The 17,825-nt window shown below is 45.6% G+C and overlaps 1 protein-coding gene across 6 annotated transcripts in view; it reads right to left on the bottom strand.

The window, feature by feature from the left end:
* The window catches only part of LOC137437722 (arf-GAP with Rho-GAP domain, ANK repeat and PH domain-containing protein 1), a 191,189-nt gene that overhangs the window by 113,733 nt on the left and 59,631 nt on the right, over positions 1 to 17,825 (bottom strand). For all 6 annotated transcript variants that reach the window (XM_068132286.2, XM_068132288.2, XM_068132289.2 and 3 more), the window contains exons 4-9: positions 17,190 to 17,296; positions 16,810 to 16,868; positions 16,518 to 16,612; positions 13,165 to 13,407; positions 7,952 to 8,021; positions 3,838 to 3,961 (exon numbers count right to left, since the gene is read on the bottom strand). In XM_068132286.2, the coding sequence (XP_067988387.2) occupies positions 3,838 to 3,961; positions 7,952 to 8,021; positions 13,165 to 13,407; positions 16,518 to 16,612; positions 16,810 to 16,868; positions 17,190 to 17,296 (698 nt within the window). The remainder of the gene's footprint in view (positions 1 to 3,837; positions 3,962 to 7,951; positions 8,022 to 13,164; positions 13,408 to 16,517; positions 16,613 to 16,809; positions 16,869 to 17,189; positions 17,297 to 17,825) is intronic.

Here is a 17,825-nt window from a genome sequence, read left to right as displayed (position 1 = left end):
ACCATAATCGATTTTCTGGGGCACCGTGTCACCAGGCACGGAGCCGTCCCCCTGCCGGCCAAGGTGGAGGCAGTGAAGGGGTTTCCGCGCCCCCGCACGATCAGAGGGCTGCAGGAGTTCCTGGGCATGGTGAACTTTTACCATCGGTTCCTGCCCCGTATCGCCCAGCTCCTGCGCCCCCTGCACGAAGCTCTCCGAGGTAAGCCGGGCAAAGGCGACGTTACCTGGACCGAGCAGATGGACACGGCGTTCACGGGCGCGAAGCTCGCCTTGGCTAACGCCACCATGCTCGCGCACCCGGCGCCCGATGCACCGATCGCCCTCACCACCGATGCCTCGGACTACGCGGTGGGCGCGGTGCACGAGCAATGGGTGCGTGGAGCTTGGCAACCGCTGGCGTTCTTTAGCCGGCAGCTTCGCCCGCCCGAACGCCGTTACAGTACCTTCGACCGTGAGTTGCTCGGGCTTCACTTGGCGGTCAGGCACTTCCGCCATCTGCTCGAGGGCCGTGCGTTCACTGCCTTCGTCGACCACAAGCCGCTGATCTTCGTGATGGGCAAGGTCACCGAGCCGTGGTCGGCCCGGCAGCAGCGTCACCTCTCGGCCGTGTCCGAGTACACGACGGACATCCAGCACGTCGCGGGGAAGGACAACCCGGTGGCAGATTGCCTTTCCCGGGCCGTCGCCCACGCAGTCCACCTCGGCATCGACTATGCCCGGATGGCAGCGGACCAGGCCGCTGACCCCGACGTCCAGGCCTTGCGGACCGCCGTCACGGGCCTCCGCGTCACCAAGGTGGCGTTCGACGGCGCGGGCGCGGCAATCTTGTGCGATGTCTCCCTCGGGCGTCCTCGCCCCATCGTGCCCGCGGGCTGGCAGCGCCAGGTGTTTGACGCCATCCACGGCCTGTCCCACCCGGGCGCGAGGGCCTCCCAAAGGCTGATCGCCGACAAGTTCGTCTGGCATGGCCTCCGGAAGTCCATCCGCGGCTGGGCCAGGACGTGTCTCGCGTGCCAGCGCGCCAAGGTGCACCGGCACACCCAGGCCCCGTTGGCCCCGTGCACGGTGCCGGAACGCCGGTTTGACCACATCCACGTGGACCTGGTGGGACCTCTGCCCCCCTCGCGGGGTTTCACCTACGTCCTCACCATGGTGGACCGCACCACCCGGTGGCCGGAGGCCGTGCCCTTGGCGTCGACAACGGCAGCCGATGTCGCGCAGGCTTTCATCGCCACCTGGGTCGCCCGGTTCGGCGCCCCCTCAGACATCTCGTCCGACCGTGGCCCCCAGTTCACCTCGGAGCTCTAGGGGGCGGTCGCGCAGGGGCTCGGGGTCCGGCTGCACCGAACCACGGCCTACCACCCCCAGGCTAACGGCCTGTGTGAGCGATTTCACCGCTCATTGAAGGCCGCGCTCCGGGCCACCCTCCGTGACGGCGGCTGGGTCGACAGGCTCCCCTGGGTCCTGCTGGGCCTCCGGACGGCGCCCAAGGAGGACCTGCGCGCATCCGCGGCGGAGTTGGTCTTCGGGCAACTGCTGCGGGTGCCGGGCGAGTTCCTCCCCGACTCCACGGCACCATGGTCCGCGGCACAGCAGCGCTCCGCTCTGCAAGAGACCGCCCAGAGGTTCGCCCCGGTGCCAACGGCATGCCACGGGCACCCACCGACGCACGTCGCCCCGGAGCTTCGCACGGCGGAGTACGTCTTCGTCCGCCACGATGCCCACCGGACACCACTGCGGCCCCCGTACGACGGGCCTTTCCGCGTGCTGGAGACCGGGGCGAAGCACTTCACCCTGGACATCGGCGGTACTCCTGACCGCGTTTCGGTAGACCGCCTCAAGCCGGCCCACCTCGACGTGGACCATCCACCGCCAGTGGCCCGACCCCCACGTCGGGGCCGCCCCCCTGCGGGCGGACCCCCGGCACCGCCCAGCCCCGCCGCCACGCCGCCCCCCGGTCCTGCACCCATCCCAGGGGCAGCCAGGGGCATCCCTGCACCCCGGACGCCGCCGATCGCCAGGGGGCGCTTCGGCCGGGTCATTCGTCTGCCCCGCAAACTGGCCCTCCAGGTGCGCAGGAATTCTGGGGGGGCGCGTGTGGCGGACACAAAAGCCCACTGGCGTGGTGACATCATTCCGCGCACCAAGTGGGCGGTGGCCACGCCCGAGGGGTAGGCGTGGCCTCATGATATACACCGGGCGCGCAGCCCGGAGCGCGCCAGTGTTACAGTGAGCTCCTGAAATAAAGACGCTTATAAGTTACCGCTTGTCCGCTTCCTCCTTGCTCGCAAGCAGCGCGCGTAACGCCGCGCTTTACCATCATACATATTCACCAACCAAGTTATAGCAGCGATCAACTTGATGACAATAGTGTAATGGCAATGGTAAGACTAGAACGGCAATTCAGTAGAGAGCTTATCTAGGCCAGGCTGAACAGTTTACCTTTTGTATTCCACGATCTGGATCCGGACCTGACCCAAAATCGAATCAGCTTGTTCTTGTCGCCTAACCAACCCCTCCACCTAGTTTGTCATAAGTCGTCCACAACTTTTTGAAATATCATGCTATATATCGTTTTTGACCCCCTGGTGTTGGGCTAGCGGCTAGGGTGCCGGCTTAGGATCCTAGGATCCTGGGTTAGAATCCCGGTCGATTGCTGAATTAACGCCAGGGGGGTTGACTCAGCCTGTCATCCTTCCGAGGTCGGCTAATTGAGTACCAGTTCACTGGTAATTCCCTGTTTGTCGTTAAAGGCGGCAAAAAGGGTTGGCGTCAGGAAGGGCATCCGGCCGTAAAACATTGCTTCAAAAAGGGGACCGAAACAACAACAACCACGGTTCCCGAAAAAGGCCAACCCCCGCATTGCGGGGAAAAATGGCCTCTAAAGGTGGTTATATCGTTTTTGACCCAATCACTCGATAGTGAAGAATCACTTGAAAAATTCTCTCATCCGGATCCGGATTAGGATCTTCACCAAAATTGAATTGATTCGTCTTCGTCACACACCCAACATGTCTACAAAGTTTTGTCCCAATCCGTCCACAACTTTTTGAGATATCCTGCTATATATCAGTTTTAGCACTATGAATGCGCTACAACCTTCATTGTGTGACCCTCAGTCCTCCTGCCAAGTTTCGTTGAGATTGGATACGTAACGACGGAATGTATCGCGGTCAAAAAATCATCAGACAGACAGACACCAAATTGCGTATTTTAGTATGATCACTCAATGGTGAAGAATCACTCAAAAAAATTATCTGATCCGGATTCGCATCTTCACCAAAATTCAATAAATTCTTCCTCGTCACACTCCCAAACTGTCGACAAAGTTTTGTCCGAATCCGTCCACAACTTTTCGATACATCTTGCTGTATATCGGTTTTAGGCCTATCTCTCAATGGTGAAGACTCACTTAAAAAAATATTGGATCCAGATTCAGATCCAAATCTTCACCATAATCTAATCATTTCTTCCTTGTCGCATACACAACCTGTCCACCAAATTTATTCCGAATCCGTCCACAACGTTTCGTTTTTTAGATATCTTGTTCACAAACAGACAGGGGTGAAAACATAACCTCCATTCACGGAGGTAAAGACGCTTGAGCAGTGTTTGTGCAAACACAGCTCGGCAGTGAAATGCAGTACACTCTTCGAGTGTAGACATGCAGTACATTTTGGTAGTGTGAATGTGGATCAGAAAACTTGGAGAGAGGAACGAAAAAAAAGAGGTGGCGGTGGGAGGAGGGATTGGACGGAGTTAGGGTTAAGGGGAGGTGGCTCAGGGAGTGGCTCAGATAATCAGTCAGATCAATGACCACCATCATTCTTCGCTCACCGTCTGAATCTGCTCGGAAGGTAAATGTCCTGTTGGGCGTTCTCACGTCAAACTTTGTGTCGCTGTGAGAAGCCTCCACGTTGTTGATTGTCCATAGGGGTATAATGCCCTTTGAATAAACCTCCTGCACATCGAGATGAAACAAAGAAAACAATTGCTTTCTACCTAATGGGTCCGATTCATTCCACCACAAGGACATTTATTTGAGCAATTGGCTGAATAAAGCATTATTTTAATTCTGTTCCAAGTATATTATCATTCTAAATGTGGAAATGCAATACCAAGGTGGCAGGAATAATATGAAAATACAATCGAGTGTAAAAAAGATGTATAATTCACAAGACTCAGTGGCATAATGGTTCGAACTCCGGTCGAATCATACCAAAGACTACAAATAGTACGTGCTGCTTCCTTGCTTGGCGCTTGGCATAGAAAAGGGAAGAGCATGGACAAACAACCATAAGTTGGCAACCCTTGCACACGCTTTGATGGGCTGAATGGCCTCCTCCTGCATTGAAATTCCTTATAAGGGAACTCATTATATGCTTAACGCTATCCTGTCATTGCCAAATAGTAGTTATGTATTTACGGTAGCCGTATTATTGGAGGCATTATTACTCTTAATTGTTATAACTTTAAAAACACACCTCAAACCCACACTAAGCACACAACAAAACTAGAACATCACTCAGTAGAGGGCACACGTCTGCCAGGCTGAATGGATTACATTTGGTATCCAGCTAGCAACTTTTTGTTTTGAACAGATCACCACATTTTGAAATATCATGCTATATATCGTTTTGGCCTCGTGTCTCAATGGTGAAGAATCACTTAAAAAATTATCAGATCCGGATCTTCACCAAAATCAAATCAATTCATCTATGTCACACACCTAGCCTGTCCACCAAATTTCCTCCGAATTCATCCATAACTTTTTGAGATATCCTGCTCACAGTCAGAAAGAGCCAAACAAACAGACAGACAGGGGTGAAAACCTAACCTTTGGTGGCGGAAGTAATTAACTCGGGTTTGATCATCTTTAACAAAACAAGTTTTGAAAAGAAACTGGGGAAGATTTTGTCATATTTGAGATGACTTGCTGCCTGAAGTGCAATCAGGAAAAATATTTCAGCACCTTGAGTCTAAAGACAAAAATCCCTACCTAGCAAATATCTCCTTTCAACATTCTATATAAATTTGGTTCTGCACCGTTTTGGTTCTGCACTATATACTGAATAAACTCGATAGTTTTAATGTGCATAAAGTAAAATAAAAGACTAGAGCAAGGCAACTGTGTCGCCAATATGCCTCCGCATAGTCCCACAACGGGTAGATGTCCTCATTCACTGTCCTAAAAATAAACAAGTTTGATTTAAATCGCTTCAGCTGCTTTCAATTACCACATTTTCACCAGCCATGACAGGTTTCACATCGATCGGTGAAGCAGTTTCAGAGAAGGGATTTTTTTTAAATATCGGCTTTCAAGCAAATATGGCTGCCACACCACATGACATATGACCTTAAAAAATGTACACTCTGCATATGTATGGGTAGGGGTTCACATTTGTGTAGTTTCGTGTTGACTGTATAAGGTTCATTTTTCTATCCAAGATGGCTGCCAAACCACGTGACCTACGACATCATCATTTTCAAACTATATGCAACAATGGGGTTAGATGATATTTGTAAAATTATGCAACGATAGGGTAAGCTGTTTCAGAGATATAATTATTTAATATTTCCCTTCAATCCAATATGGCTGCCACACCATGTGACCAATTTTGTTTTCGTGATCATCTTTTAATCGCCTTACCTAGTCAATGACACACATAAAGTTCCGAGTCAATCAATTTGGCGGTTTGGGAGAAGATGTTTCTTTTAAGGTTTTCGGTAAAATACAATATGGCTGCCAAATCATGTGACCTATGATGTCATAAATTAAATATTTCAATACAAATGGGTCATAGATCATGTGCATGCAATTTCAAATTTTTAGAATAAGGAATTAGATTAAAACATTTTTGGCTGGTATACCATTTCAGCTATGATGTCATCATTATCATGCCTTTGTTCCTCATTGGAAGTACTTGACAATGTGCCAAGTTTAAAAAAAATTCCATTCAGTGGTTTCCGAGAAATATATTTTTAATTATTTGCGTTTAATCCAAGATGGCTGCCATACCACGTGACCTATGACGTCACAATTAACATTAAAACATTTTGCATGGGTGTCACTGCTACCCTGAAAGTTTCGTCTCCATCTGACATGTGGTTGCTCAGAAAAACGAGGTTTAGTCCGTACGGACGGACCTACGGACGGACAATGCGAAAACATAATGCCCTCTGGGGCCACTTTCGGGGGTGGAGGCATAAAAAGTAATCACGAACTTGTGGCCTCGTGAATAAAAGTTACGTATGATTTCTCAACAAAAGAACAATAATATTTGTAAGTGTATAGAGTATTATACTTCCTTTCCTAAAGTAGTTGCAATTATAAAACTAGAACGCCACTCAGTGGAGCGCATACTCCCGCCGTGGGTCAAGTTGGAATAGTACGATTTCACAAAAGTTTGAGGGAGTAGCTCAGTGACAACACAAGACAAGACAACACAAGACAAGACAACACAAGCCAGACACTGCACAGATATATATTTAGAATATATAGATAGTTTTTTAAAAAAACAAGACAATTTCACTTACATTTTCGGATTCAGCATTCAATTCCATATAAGTGAGTGTATTTTGAGGCATGTGTGACTTCAAATAAAATTGTAAGCCAGGAAAACGTTCGTTCCATTCCTTCGGGATACAACATGTAAAACTGGGCCAAAGGCCCAAACGTGAAAACAAAACTCGCTCATTTTAAGTCGTGCAAGCTAATGCGACCACTCATTCTTCTGGGAAGAATCCCGTGCACATGCTGGTCACACTTATAAACTCACCTAAGTCTTTATAAGTTCATCAAATACTGACACCGCGATTGACATTCGCTGAGGTAAATGTTGATATCTCTTCTGAGGTAAAAAACAAAACGAAAAAAAAACCGTTTTAAAGCATTATACGTATCAAACGATACATTTTATGAAACGGGGAAACCGAATACACACATTGGTGGTTTTAAAATGACAGAATATGTCCTTATTAGGAAAAAAAAAAAAGGAACCTTGAGGACAACGCTGCTAACAAAATACACCGTTCTAACGCATAACCACGAGTTTAAACTACATTTACAACAAATATGAAAACTATTTTCATATCACAATGTTAAATATAGAATACATAGAAGATAATGTTTAAAAAAAACGAGCCCTATCTTCCAATGGTAAACAATCCTTCAAAAAATTCCTGGATCCGGAATAATATCCTGAGCTTCACCAAAAACTAATCAATTCTTCCTTATCCCAAGGGCAATCATCCCACCAACTTTCATCCAAATCCGTTCAGAACTTTTCCAGATATCTTGTTCACAAACACACGAACACACACACGCACACACACACACACACACACACAAACACAAACACGATCGAATGCATTACTCCCGCCAGGGTGTGTGTGTGCGCGTGTGTGTGTGTGCGTGTGTGTGTGTGCGTGAAAACGCAGAACAGTGTGTGTGTGCATGCGTTTGTGTGCATGCGTTTGCTGACGTTCAAAATGAAAACAAAACAAAAGCAGAACCGTTTGCGGGAGATAACAACATCAACAGGAAGCATCCAAGCTTCTGGATTAACGTCAAATCACGCGGCACGACGGAAGATAACAGAGCATCGACAGCTCACAGTGGCACCGGCTACAGAAAATAAAAAAAATAAAATGTTCCAGCAGCAGGTTTATGCGACACCTATGACTTAAATCCCAACGGATGAAAAGAAGGGCTGAAAAGTTGGGGAAAAGCCCTCTGTGCCGAAAAGAAACCGCTCGAGAAACCAGGGTTTGATGATTCCATCAACGGGTTCAATAGCTCAAGGAATCAGGGGATACAGCTGCATCATCCAATAATATTTTGCCGGATCAGAGAGGAACATAAGATTGTCCCTCGAAACGGAGAATGCACCAAGAGGAATATTTTGCGAACACTTGTGCAAACACTGTGTGGGGAAGGAAATGATGTCACCTTCTCATTGTTATAGTAAGCGAGGTATTCTCCATCAAACTTCACCCAGCGTCTCTGAAACCTGTAGCCCCTAATGGGGTGAAATAGCAAACAATCGGTTTCAATCATAAATAAAGTACAGTACTGTAATGTATTATACAACATGATCTACCTTAATATTAAAACGAAAACGATGATTGAAATACTGATTCTGATATCCGAAACAATTGGGATTGCTATCCTTACACTTTTTGAAATAAAAAAGTGGGGGAGGTGGAGGGGGATATTGTAGTCAGCTCCGTCTGTCTGTCTGTCTGTCTGTCCGTCCTGATGCTGATGCTATCTCCTCCTAAATTGTTGTGCAGAAATTCCCCAAACTTGGTAGTTATGATCACCATGTAGCACGAAGATGCAAGAGCAGTGTCTCTTTTGGCCCTGACCCCTGGGGTGGGGTCGAAAGGTCAAAAGCCGTTAAATGCAATTACGGGCATACATTAAAAACATCTTTCGAATGAAGCTTTGTATATGCAAATCAGCATTGGGGACGCATGAAATATATAATGATTTTTGGATTTCACTTCCGGTGCATTCCCCAGGGGGTGGCGACTTAGGGTCACAGGGTCAAAACGGGAAAAAATATAAATTCAAAATTTGACATTGGGTCATTCCTGGTGGAACGTTTTGCCATCTTTCACATTTGCTTCAGGTGGGAAGTGTGGGAATTTGCGATGGCGCGCTGTGGAATTCGCTCTATTTGTAATTATAATTGGTGTTGGGCTAGCGGCTAGGGTGCCGGCTAAGGATCCTAGGATCCTGGGTTCGAATCCCGGTCGATCGCTGAATTAACGCCAGGGGGGTTGACTCAGCCTGTCATCCTTCCGAGGTCGGCTAATTGAGTACCAGTTCACTGGTAATTCCCTGTTTGTCGTTAAAGACGGCAAAAAGGGTTGGCGTCAGAGAGGGCATCCGGCCGTAAAACATTGCTTCAAAAAGGGGACCGAAAAACAACAACAACCACAGTCCCCGAAAAAGGCCAACCCCCGCTTTGCGGGGAAAAATGGCCTCTAAAGGTGTTTTTTTTTTTTTTTTTGTAATTAGAATTGGTCATGGTTTCTAGCTCACATGGAACGAAATTCAGGGGAGCTTATACGATGGCGCGTTGTCCGTCCGTCAGTCTGTCCGTCCGTCCGTAAACACTTGAAACTTCTTCTCCGAAACCGCTGATGGGATTGCGACCAAATTTGGCACAAATTATATTTGTTGTGTTGTGACTAAAATTTGTTCATGGCATTTAAAAAAATCGGGGTATAAGGCAGTTTACCGGGGGTTAAAGTGGATCCAGGTTTGACCCCCAAAATAGGAATTTTATTTTTCCTCTGAAACTACACACACGATTTCGATGAAACTTCACCACAACCTTCATCACCCGTGATGTACCAATGTTTGTTCACGTCATGAAAACAATCTGCCCCTTTGGGTGTCTACAGGGGGATTTCCCCCCAAAATAGGTATTTGCTTTTTTCTCAGAACCTACACACACAATTTTGATGAAACGTCACCACAACCTTCATCACCCATGATGTACCAATGTTTGTTCAAGGCACTACAAAAATTGGGGTCTGAGGAGGTATATGGAGTTGGGGAGGGCGGGGTGGAGGGGGGTTGCCCCCCAAAGTAGGTATTTTTTTTGTTTAGTTGTTTAAAGTCTTTTGATTATGTCAGTATGCTTCTACATGCTGCCCTTTCTTCGAGCAACCACTCAAATTGGTGAGCTTTGGTCAGTGCAGTATACTGTTTATTCTACCAGCTGAGCGCCAGGGGTATTGCCCCTATGTTTGCTCACCTCGTAAAGAGATACTCATTGTCAAAACTGATAGCTTCCAATATCTGTAGGTAGCGAAATGAAAAGTTGAATCGTGTAAGGGACATAAAAGCTAATGCTAGGAAATAAATATTGTTTTACTTTACTGTGAATCAGAATTTTTTCCATCAAAATGATAGTTGTGTCGTAACTGTGATATACATCAGATATCAGTGGTACTAGCAATAGTACACTTCATAGTAAATCAATGATTCTCCACAATCAGTATGATTCTTCTCCTTATTCTAAGAGAATGCATGTCAGACTGGAATTCAATTACGAATTCGCCACCATGTTGGTTGCAACCTCAGCGAGGTGAGGTTGTGGCTCTGATGCACAATAAGGTAGCACTTTGGAAAATGGCCAGGGTTCCCGGCACACAATGTCTTTTCTTTTTCAAAAGGAAATGACAAGATTCATTAATGCCCTTGGCCTAGCAACCACAATATGATGTCTAATCAACTTGTGCATCAGATCCAATCAATTAATTTAATGTAGAGATCCTGAGGAGATGCTCAATTCAATCAAAATTTGCTCAGGGGATCATATTCCAAGCCTCAGATTATTATTTTACACAATACAAAATTACACTTTTATTATATGTGTTACAAATTCAAACAAACAGCACTATCAACATTTTTCATTTGATATTCCATCACATATTGTTACGGTTCTGCGAACCAACATACCCCCGGCAAATGCAACCATCATACAGTGTCCCGAGACAGTTACTTCTTAGTAAATGTTTAGATAGCCTTTCATCGATCGAATGGGTTCAAGGGAACTTGCGTTGTAGAGGGATTGGAAGGACTTTTCTATTTCCTTTAAATCTCCTTTATTATTACTTTGGGTTTTATTTGGATTTCTTTGTTGTTCACTGGTCCTATGGTCCTTAATTTGGTGAAGGAACCATGATGAGAGTTGTCCACAAAAGGTGGCAAGGCCCCACGAGCGCCCTCATTTGCATAGCGCACTATTTACATCAGACTTTATTTCCCGTTAAACCCCACTGTCAAACAAATCATACATTGATTTAATTTGGCTTAGTTATTAATTAGCACTGTAATTCAAAACCAAAAGCCAAAGAGTTAAAGCTCGCCCAGATTGCCCAAGCAACCACCACGATGCTCAGGATGCTTGCGGTACCTATCATGGCTCACTCCATGTTAATTGGGTCCGCACCATGTTATATTGCAGAGCTCATTACCGTCGCTGGGCTAAAACGGGGAATGAGAGTATTTCAGGAAAAGCGGGAGCACGGGTGATGGATGCTCGCCTGGACCAATGGACACGCCGAGTCGAGACCAGGATGGGCGGGGCATGGGATTTTGCCTTGGCCAAAGCTCCTCCTTCCCCCAGAGACTGATAAAGGGAGGAAGGGTTTCGTGAGAGGGTTCGGTTTGAAACTTCTGAGGAGGAGAGAGTTTTTGGGTTTGGGTGGTAAAGCTTCTGAAGAAAAAGGGGGTTTTCATGCAAACGTTTACGAGGGAAGCATTTTAAAGAAAGCGTTTGAAGGAAGCTGTTAGTACATGTGAAGACTGCTTGGTGAGGGACCGCGGCCGTTTGCCAGGGACGATTGGTGGTACCGGAGTTGCTGAGGAGACTTCAATTACCCCAATTCAGTGCCCCAATTACCAGTGAGCTGGTACTCAATTTGCGGACCTCAGATGGATGACAGGCTGAGTCAACCCCCATGGCGTTAATTCAACGATCGACCGGGATTCGAACTCAGGATCCTGAATCCCAAACCAATCCTAACACCCAAGCACCCCAACCGTTAAGCCAACACCAGGCTTTTATTTAATGTAGGTAGAACTGTTAAGGGGATCTTTAGACCGGGTTAAGAATTGCACTTTGTCTTGTTACTTGTATATTGCTATCCCTCAATAAATATTCTCATGCATGTTTTATTTGCCCATCCCTCAACAAAATTACCTGTATAAACAGTCCCCCATGACCCTTCCTCACTCTCCTGTAAATAAACCCCATTGAATTGTTCTTCCAATCTGTCTGGTACTGCATATGTGCTGTCTTTTCTTTCATTGAGAGAGCATAGTCTGCACTATTGTTAGCCGGGACGTTATTCCCCAACTGTTTGGCTCCATCATATCGCCTTTCGCTCAGTGCGCCCCATCCCCTTGATTAAAAAGATAAGCAGACATGCATCGAGGGTGCAAGCTCTGGTCAGGTCTACCACCTCGTCTTAAGGTAAATGGTACTTAGACAGAGGATCCTGGGAGATCTGGTAGACTGACTGGTGTTCATGGTTGACTCGCAACCTGCCAGACAGCAGAGTTATCTGCAACAGGTGACTTCAGGGCCAGAGGTTGAGCAGATCCTAAGGAGTAGCCCCCTCTTGGTAAATGCGAACTCCGGCACCGTAACAACATGATATATATTAAGTAAGCCTCATGGGTTACCAAGGCAATGGCTCAAGGTGAGACAAGGAAGGCCCTCCGTGAGAACATCATATTACAAACAATGTCATTGTGTTAAAAATCATTGTGACAACTTGTTTATAAAAGATAACAATTTAGGGATCATAATGAACCAAAATCTTATAATAAACACGCTTGTGAGATACAATTCCATTAAAAATATGATGTAAAATATGTAGTGATGTCGGACTATCTTTTCCATATGAATATCCTTCATCCTTTCATATGTAGGATTAACAGAGGTTACCAAATCAAATGGACAGATACATAAAAGTTGTAAAAGCATAACAAAATGGTAAAAAATATATACAATTAACAAACTTTAAAATAAGTTTCATAATTAATACTTTATAGCTACCACTTTGGGGAGGCAGGATGGACTTGAGGTACACACACTCTCTGTCTCTTAGCTCTTATCTGTCTAGCTCATAGCTGTCCCATAGCTGTCTAGCCTTGGTTAGAATCAGGCCCAGACACAAACTTTCACCCCAGTGTTTCAAAAGCAGGGTGAGGCAATAATGAGTGTGGCATCCCTCTGATGGACGTTAAACTGTGCTTCCCATCTACCGGTATTAGATGGTGGATGTTAGAGATCCAACGGTGTCCTTTGTGAAGAGTAGGTGAGCTATCGCCGGTACCAGGAACAAATTACAAATCCCTGCCCTAACCTACGGAGGGCATTGCATCAGCGGCACATCCATGCCCTTAGCCAGTGATGCTACCCCGCAGCCTTGTGCTGCACATGAAAGAAGAGAAGCTACCTCATAATCAGGTAAGGATTATTTAAGAACATTTGTGGATGAAAATAAGCATCTGATAAACTGTCATAGGATTATAGCTTTAAACAGATCAGAGTATGCACATCCGAGTATGCACACTCTGCTGCCACGTTCAAAATTCACGTACTCTCTGCGTGTACCAACTGAATCACTCACGTGACGGGGGGCTGCTTCTCGAGCCAGCCGGCCTTGTTCGAAGGGATCTCACTTGGGTCACAAAACTGTGAGTCTGTATTCCAACTCACGCTGTTGTCATGCTCTTTGAAAACGGAGGGCAAGTCAGATTGAGGAACAGGTGACGATGGGAAGTCTTCAGAAGACAACGAGAGGAGTGACAGGGCATCACCTCGGAATGATAGGTGTGACGGAGAGCGTATAGTTGGATCGAGCAGGCTGAGGCTGTGGAAGAGAGAAGTGAGAAGTCAAGATGTCATACTTATGGACACGATGTCCACATCCTGCCATTTCCTGAGCTTTAATCCTTTGAAGGAGGGAGGTGGGGGCAATCAGCATCACATTGCACAAACATCAACGTGCTGTGCTTGGGCATTGTACAAGTTTGAAATCAATATTAAATATTGTACAGTTTTCTAATTTATGCTAAAGCCTTCAGCAAACAAGAGGTACCACAATACAAGTTGAACATGCCAATCTATAATGTGACATGCCCAGAACTAGAATGAGTTTAATTATCAGAAAGAGGTTGTTATTAAACGATGGCTCTTTCTTTCAATCAAGGATCAAACTTTGTAGCTTCTAATACCTTTCCTAGATATCGATTTTGGAGATAAACTCTCAGCTCAGTCAGCCTGGTGTAGGGAAAATGATCCCATAAATAGATGAGAAACAGAGTAAGACAGAAAGAGCTAGAAATACAGAAAGATCGTTTTTGGCCCTATCTCTCAATGTTCAAGAATTACTCAAAAACTATCGGATCCGAATTCAAATCTGATCAAAGCCAAAATCTAAATCTAATCAATTCTTCCTTGTCAAACATCCAACATATCCACCAAGTTTTGTCCGAATCCATCCATAACTTTTGGAGATATCATGCTATATATCGTTTTGTGGCCCCATCTCTCGTTGGCATCTGATAAACCCTATCTCTCATTTTTGGTCCTATCTCTCAAGGAGGAGGCCATTAGGCACATCAAAGCCTGCTCCAGTATTGCAATTCTATGGTTGTTTATCGGTACTCTATCTATCTATAATTCCAGTAATCTCTGTGTGTGTGTGTGTCTGTGTGTATGCGACCGCTGTTTCTCGACAACTACCGGTCCGATATACTTGAAACTTGCCAGGTATATTGCTGGGGACCCGAGGATGTGCCTTTTCAAGGTTTCATATTAATCGGAGAAGTAGTTACCGAGCTATGGCGATTTCTTTACCAAACTCCGCAAGCCGTTCGCTTTGGACCAAACCATTTCATGTAAATAGAGGGGGGGGGGGGGATTGTCACCGTACTCGCAAGCCGTTCGCTTTGGACCAAACCATTTCATGTAAATAGAGGGGGGGGATTGTCACCGTACTCGCAAGCCGTTCGCTTTGGACCAAACCATTTCATGTAAATAGAGGGGGGGGGATTGTCACCGTACTCGCAAGCCGTTCGCTTTGGCTTTGCGAATGGACCAAACCATTTCATGTAAATAGAGGGGGGGATATAATTTTAGATATATATATAGTACGGGCATGCCCTAGTCCTTTTAAATGCTGAGTGTCAAGCAAGGAAGCAGCACATACCATTTTAAAAGTGTTTGATATGACTCGGTGGGTTCGAACCACTTAAAAAAAAAAAAACTATTGTATCCGGATCCGGATCTTCACCAAAATATAATAATTCCGCCCTTGTCACACACACAACCTCTCCACCAAATTTCGCCCAAATTCGTCCACAACTTTTTTGAGATATCCTGTTCACAGACAAACAAACGGCCAGACAGACAGGGTGAAAACATAACCTCCAGCCACCTTTGGTGGCGGAGGTAATGATAAAAACAGAAGGAAGAAGCTTGAACATTAAGAAAACAAAACACGTTCATCTTTAATCTGATGTATGTTTCAGACAAAAGGAGAGATGAATGGTTCAATTGGTGTTCACGTAGTAAGGGGGAAAACAGAAATAAAGGTCGATACAAAAATTAATGGCACATGGAATATGGAAACATAAACAGACTGTGGTTTATGACAGACCATCACTTTATGATCACAGTTTAACCCCATTAAACTCAGCCTGCCTGGGGAATGAGGGAAGGCCAAAAGCAGCTGTCTCTTGAGCTAAGTACAAATCTGCTGAATCTAAAGGACAATAGGAACAGGGTTAAACATTGGATAGTGAAAAACGAAAACATTTAAGAGGCAATGACATGAGAAATAAGAGAGACAGTAGTAAAAGAGACGACAACAAACCAAATGAATAGAAGGGCTCGGCACTTGGCAGTACCATAGACCACCATCTCCAAGGAGGAGTATGTGATGTCTACATCGGTTTGGAAAGGTTCATTACTACAGCAGCCATTTTGAGCTTAAATATTCTCGAGTAAGAGAAAATTGTTGATAAAAAACTCAGGCAATCCTAAGCCAACCGGCAGACAGCAGAGTTAAGAGGAGGGGAGGCCAGAATATAAACAAAAATATGGGGAGACTGATATCAAAACAAAACAACAGGCAGAAAGAAAAATAAACAAAAAAGAAAGAAAATACCAAACGAGAGACCAGAACAGAGATAAAAGGCAGACGAAAAAAAGATGAAGCGGAGCCACTCGAGGGAAATCTGGAGAATGCTTTCGAAAGACACACAAGGAGCGAGATCCCGTGAGAGCCATCTCAGGTCGATACCTTCCCAAGGGATTTGGCCTTTGAGAAAGCGGAAGGAAAAGCATCGGCACGCCTTAATCAAGAACAACGGCACAAGTAAGGAGTAGACCTCTGCCTGTCCTTTTCACACGCTGCATGCAATGACTCAAAAAGCTTCCTCTTTCGAATGGCAAAGCAACATGGCATGGCCTCGTGCATTGTCCAGTGCAAGTTCCAAACTCCTCATCGGAAACTGCCGACCTCCCAGACTCACAACGGATGCTCTAAACATTAAGTCACCGAGTCTGTTGATAATAAAATAACTGTAATAAAATAAGGATAATAAAATAACTCTAATGCACCGCATCCGATTTGAAGATGCATTCTAAAATTGATACAGGAATACAACACCATTAGACAACACAGGTGGTATGATAAGAAAACAAGAAAACAACTCGATTGTAAATGCCCAGACCATTTGCTCAGATTCTGAAGCCGTGCCAAACACTTCCTGAGATGCCGCCTTCTCTCATGGGGTACTGAACGCACATCTGCAGATCTGTTGAGCAGGCATGTTTGGCAGTCTGCCAAACCAAAGGTTTTTTTTTTTTTTAAGCATTTGTATTTTTTTTTTTTTTTTGCACAAATGAGCTTTGGAGTTAAAGATTCCATAATGTGCCAACATAAACTGACGAAACACCAGTCCCTCTGCGTACTTGCTGCCACTTCTGGAGTTCAGTCCATCTTGTTCGACGAACACACAGTCATTGCGTGAGCCTTCCCAGAATATCTTGTGCACGGTCTGTGGTTCCTGCAATCACACCATTATCAATTAAAGAAAGTTTGCTTCGGATGAGCCTTATGGAAGTAATCAGATATGGAAACTGGTTTAGAAAGCCAAATATTTATGGGGATAATAGAAAAGGAGAAAAAAAAGGGAAGAAGATTAAAAATGGAATGGAAGAAAAAGGAAAGTGAGACATAGAAAACACTGAAAGTGAGACACACCTTATTGGAAGAATGTACAGTGTCATCTTGTTCTTCATGAATCGTAAACACCAAGGTATCTGGATCAAAAACACGCAAAAAGGTGGGATGTTGACATATCAAAGCAAAGTACAATGAAACTCCATCAGACCAACGTTCCTCTTGCCCTGGATTCAGAATCCAAAAGCCGGTGTTCATCCTATGAATGAAGTTTGCTCCATTTACCATGGGACGTCGAACATACCTCAGATGGACAAGTGAACAAATGCAATAAAAGCCAAGACTTCACGAACATTAACAAGTTACTTAATAAAACAATACATATGGTTGCCCACAGTAACTGTGATATTTCATTGGGCAACAGCACTGTTTTAACACGATGGTATTGACGTCAAACCTACCAGGCTCAATGTCGGGTGTTGCTTCAGGGTCACCAAGTGTTGTCTGTACCTCACTGGCCAGCTCATGGTGCTGCTTCATCGTGGTCCATTCCTCGCTGGTCGTGTCACTGGGGGTGAGTAGTGTGGGCAGGAAGAGTGGTGAGCTAGGGTGAGGAGCTTCCGTCCTGCCTGCTCGCCTGTACAATCCGACCGCAATGCAAAACACCTGCTATGGATTAGCTGCAAGCACCGAAGTGTCCGATCCAGCAGTAAGTTCTGCACAAATCTCCACTATGCAACCCTCACTCTCAAGTGACATTTGAAGAAGTCCTTTGGTACAGTTCCCAATCTGAAACGGGTCTTTTCCACACACCAAGTGTCAAAGGTTTTGGTCAAACGATGACATGGAAAGCCCAAGGAAAAGGCCCAGTACAGAAATTCCAACAATCAGATGCAGACACCTGTGAGTGGAGACAAATGTCCATCGGGTGCTACGGGCTCAGAAGTCTGATTGTTCTCGATGAAAGACTTCCAATGTATGAAACAGTCTCCCCGTAAGGAGAGCGAGAGCGAGAGAGAGAGAGAGAGAGAGAGAGAGAGAGAGAGAAAGAGAAAGAGAAAGAGAGAGAGAAAGAGAAAGAGAAAGAGAAAAAGCCT

Source organism: Myxine glutinosa, chromosome 12 (genome assembly GCF_964187855.1).
Source record: "Myxine glutinosa chromosome 12, kmMyxGlut1.1, whole genome shotgun sequence".
Lineage (NCBI taxonomy): Eukaryota > Metazoa > Chordata > Myxini > Myxiniformes > Myxinidae > Myxine > Myxine glutinosa.
Note: the sequence above shows the minus strand (reverse complement) of the source record. Positions and strands in the feature narration are given on the sequence as shown.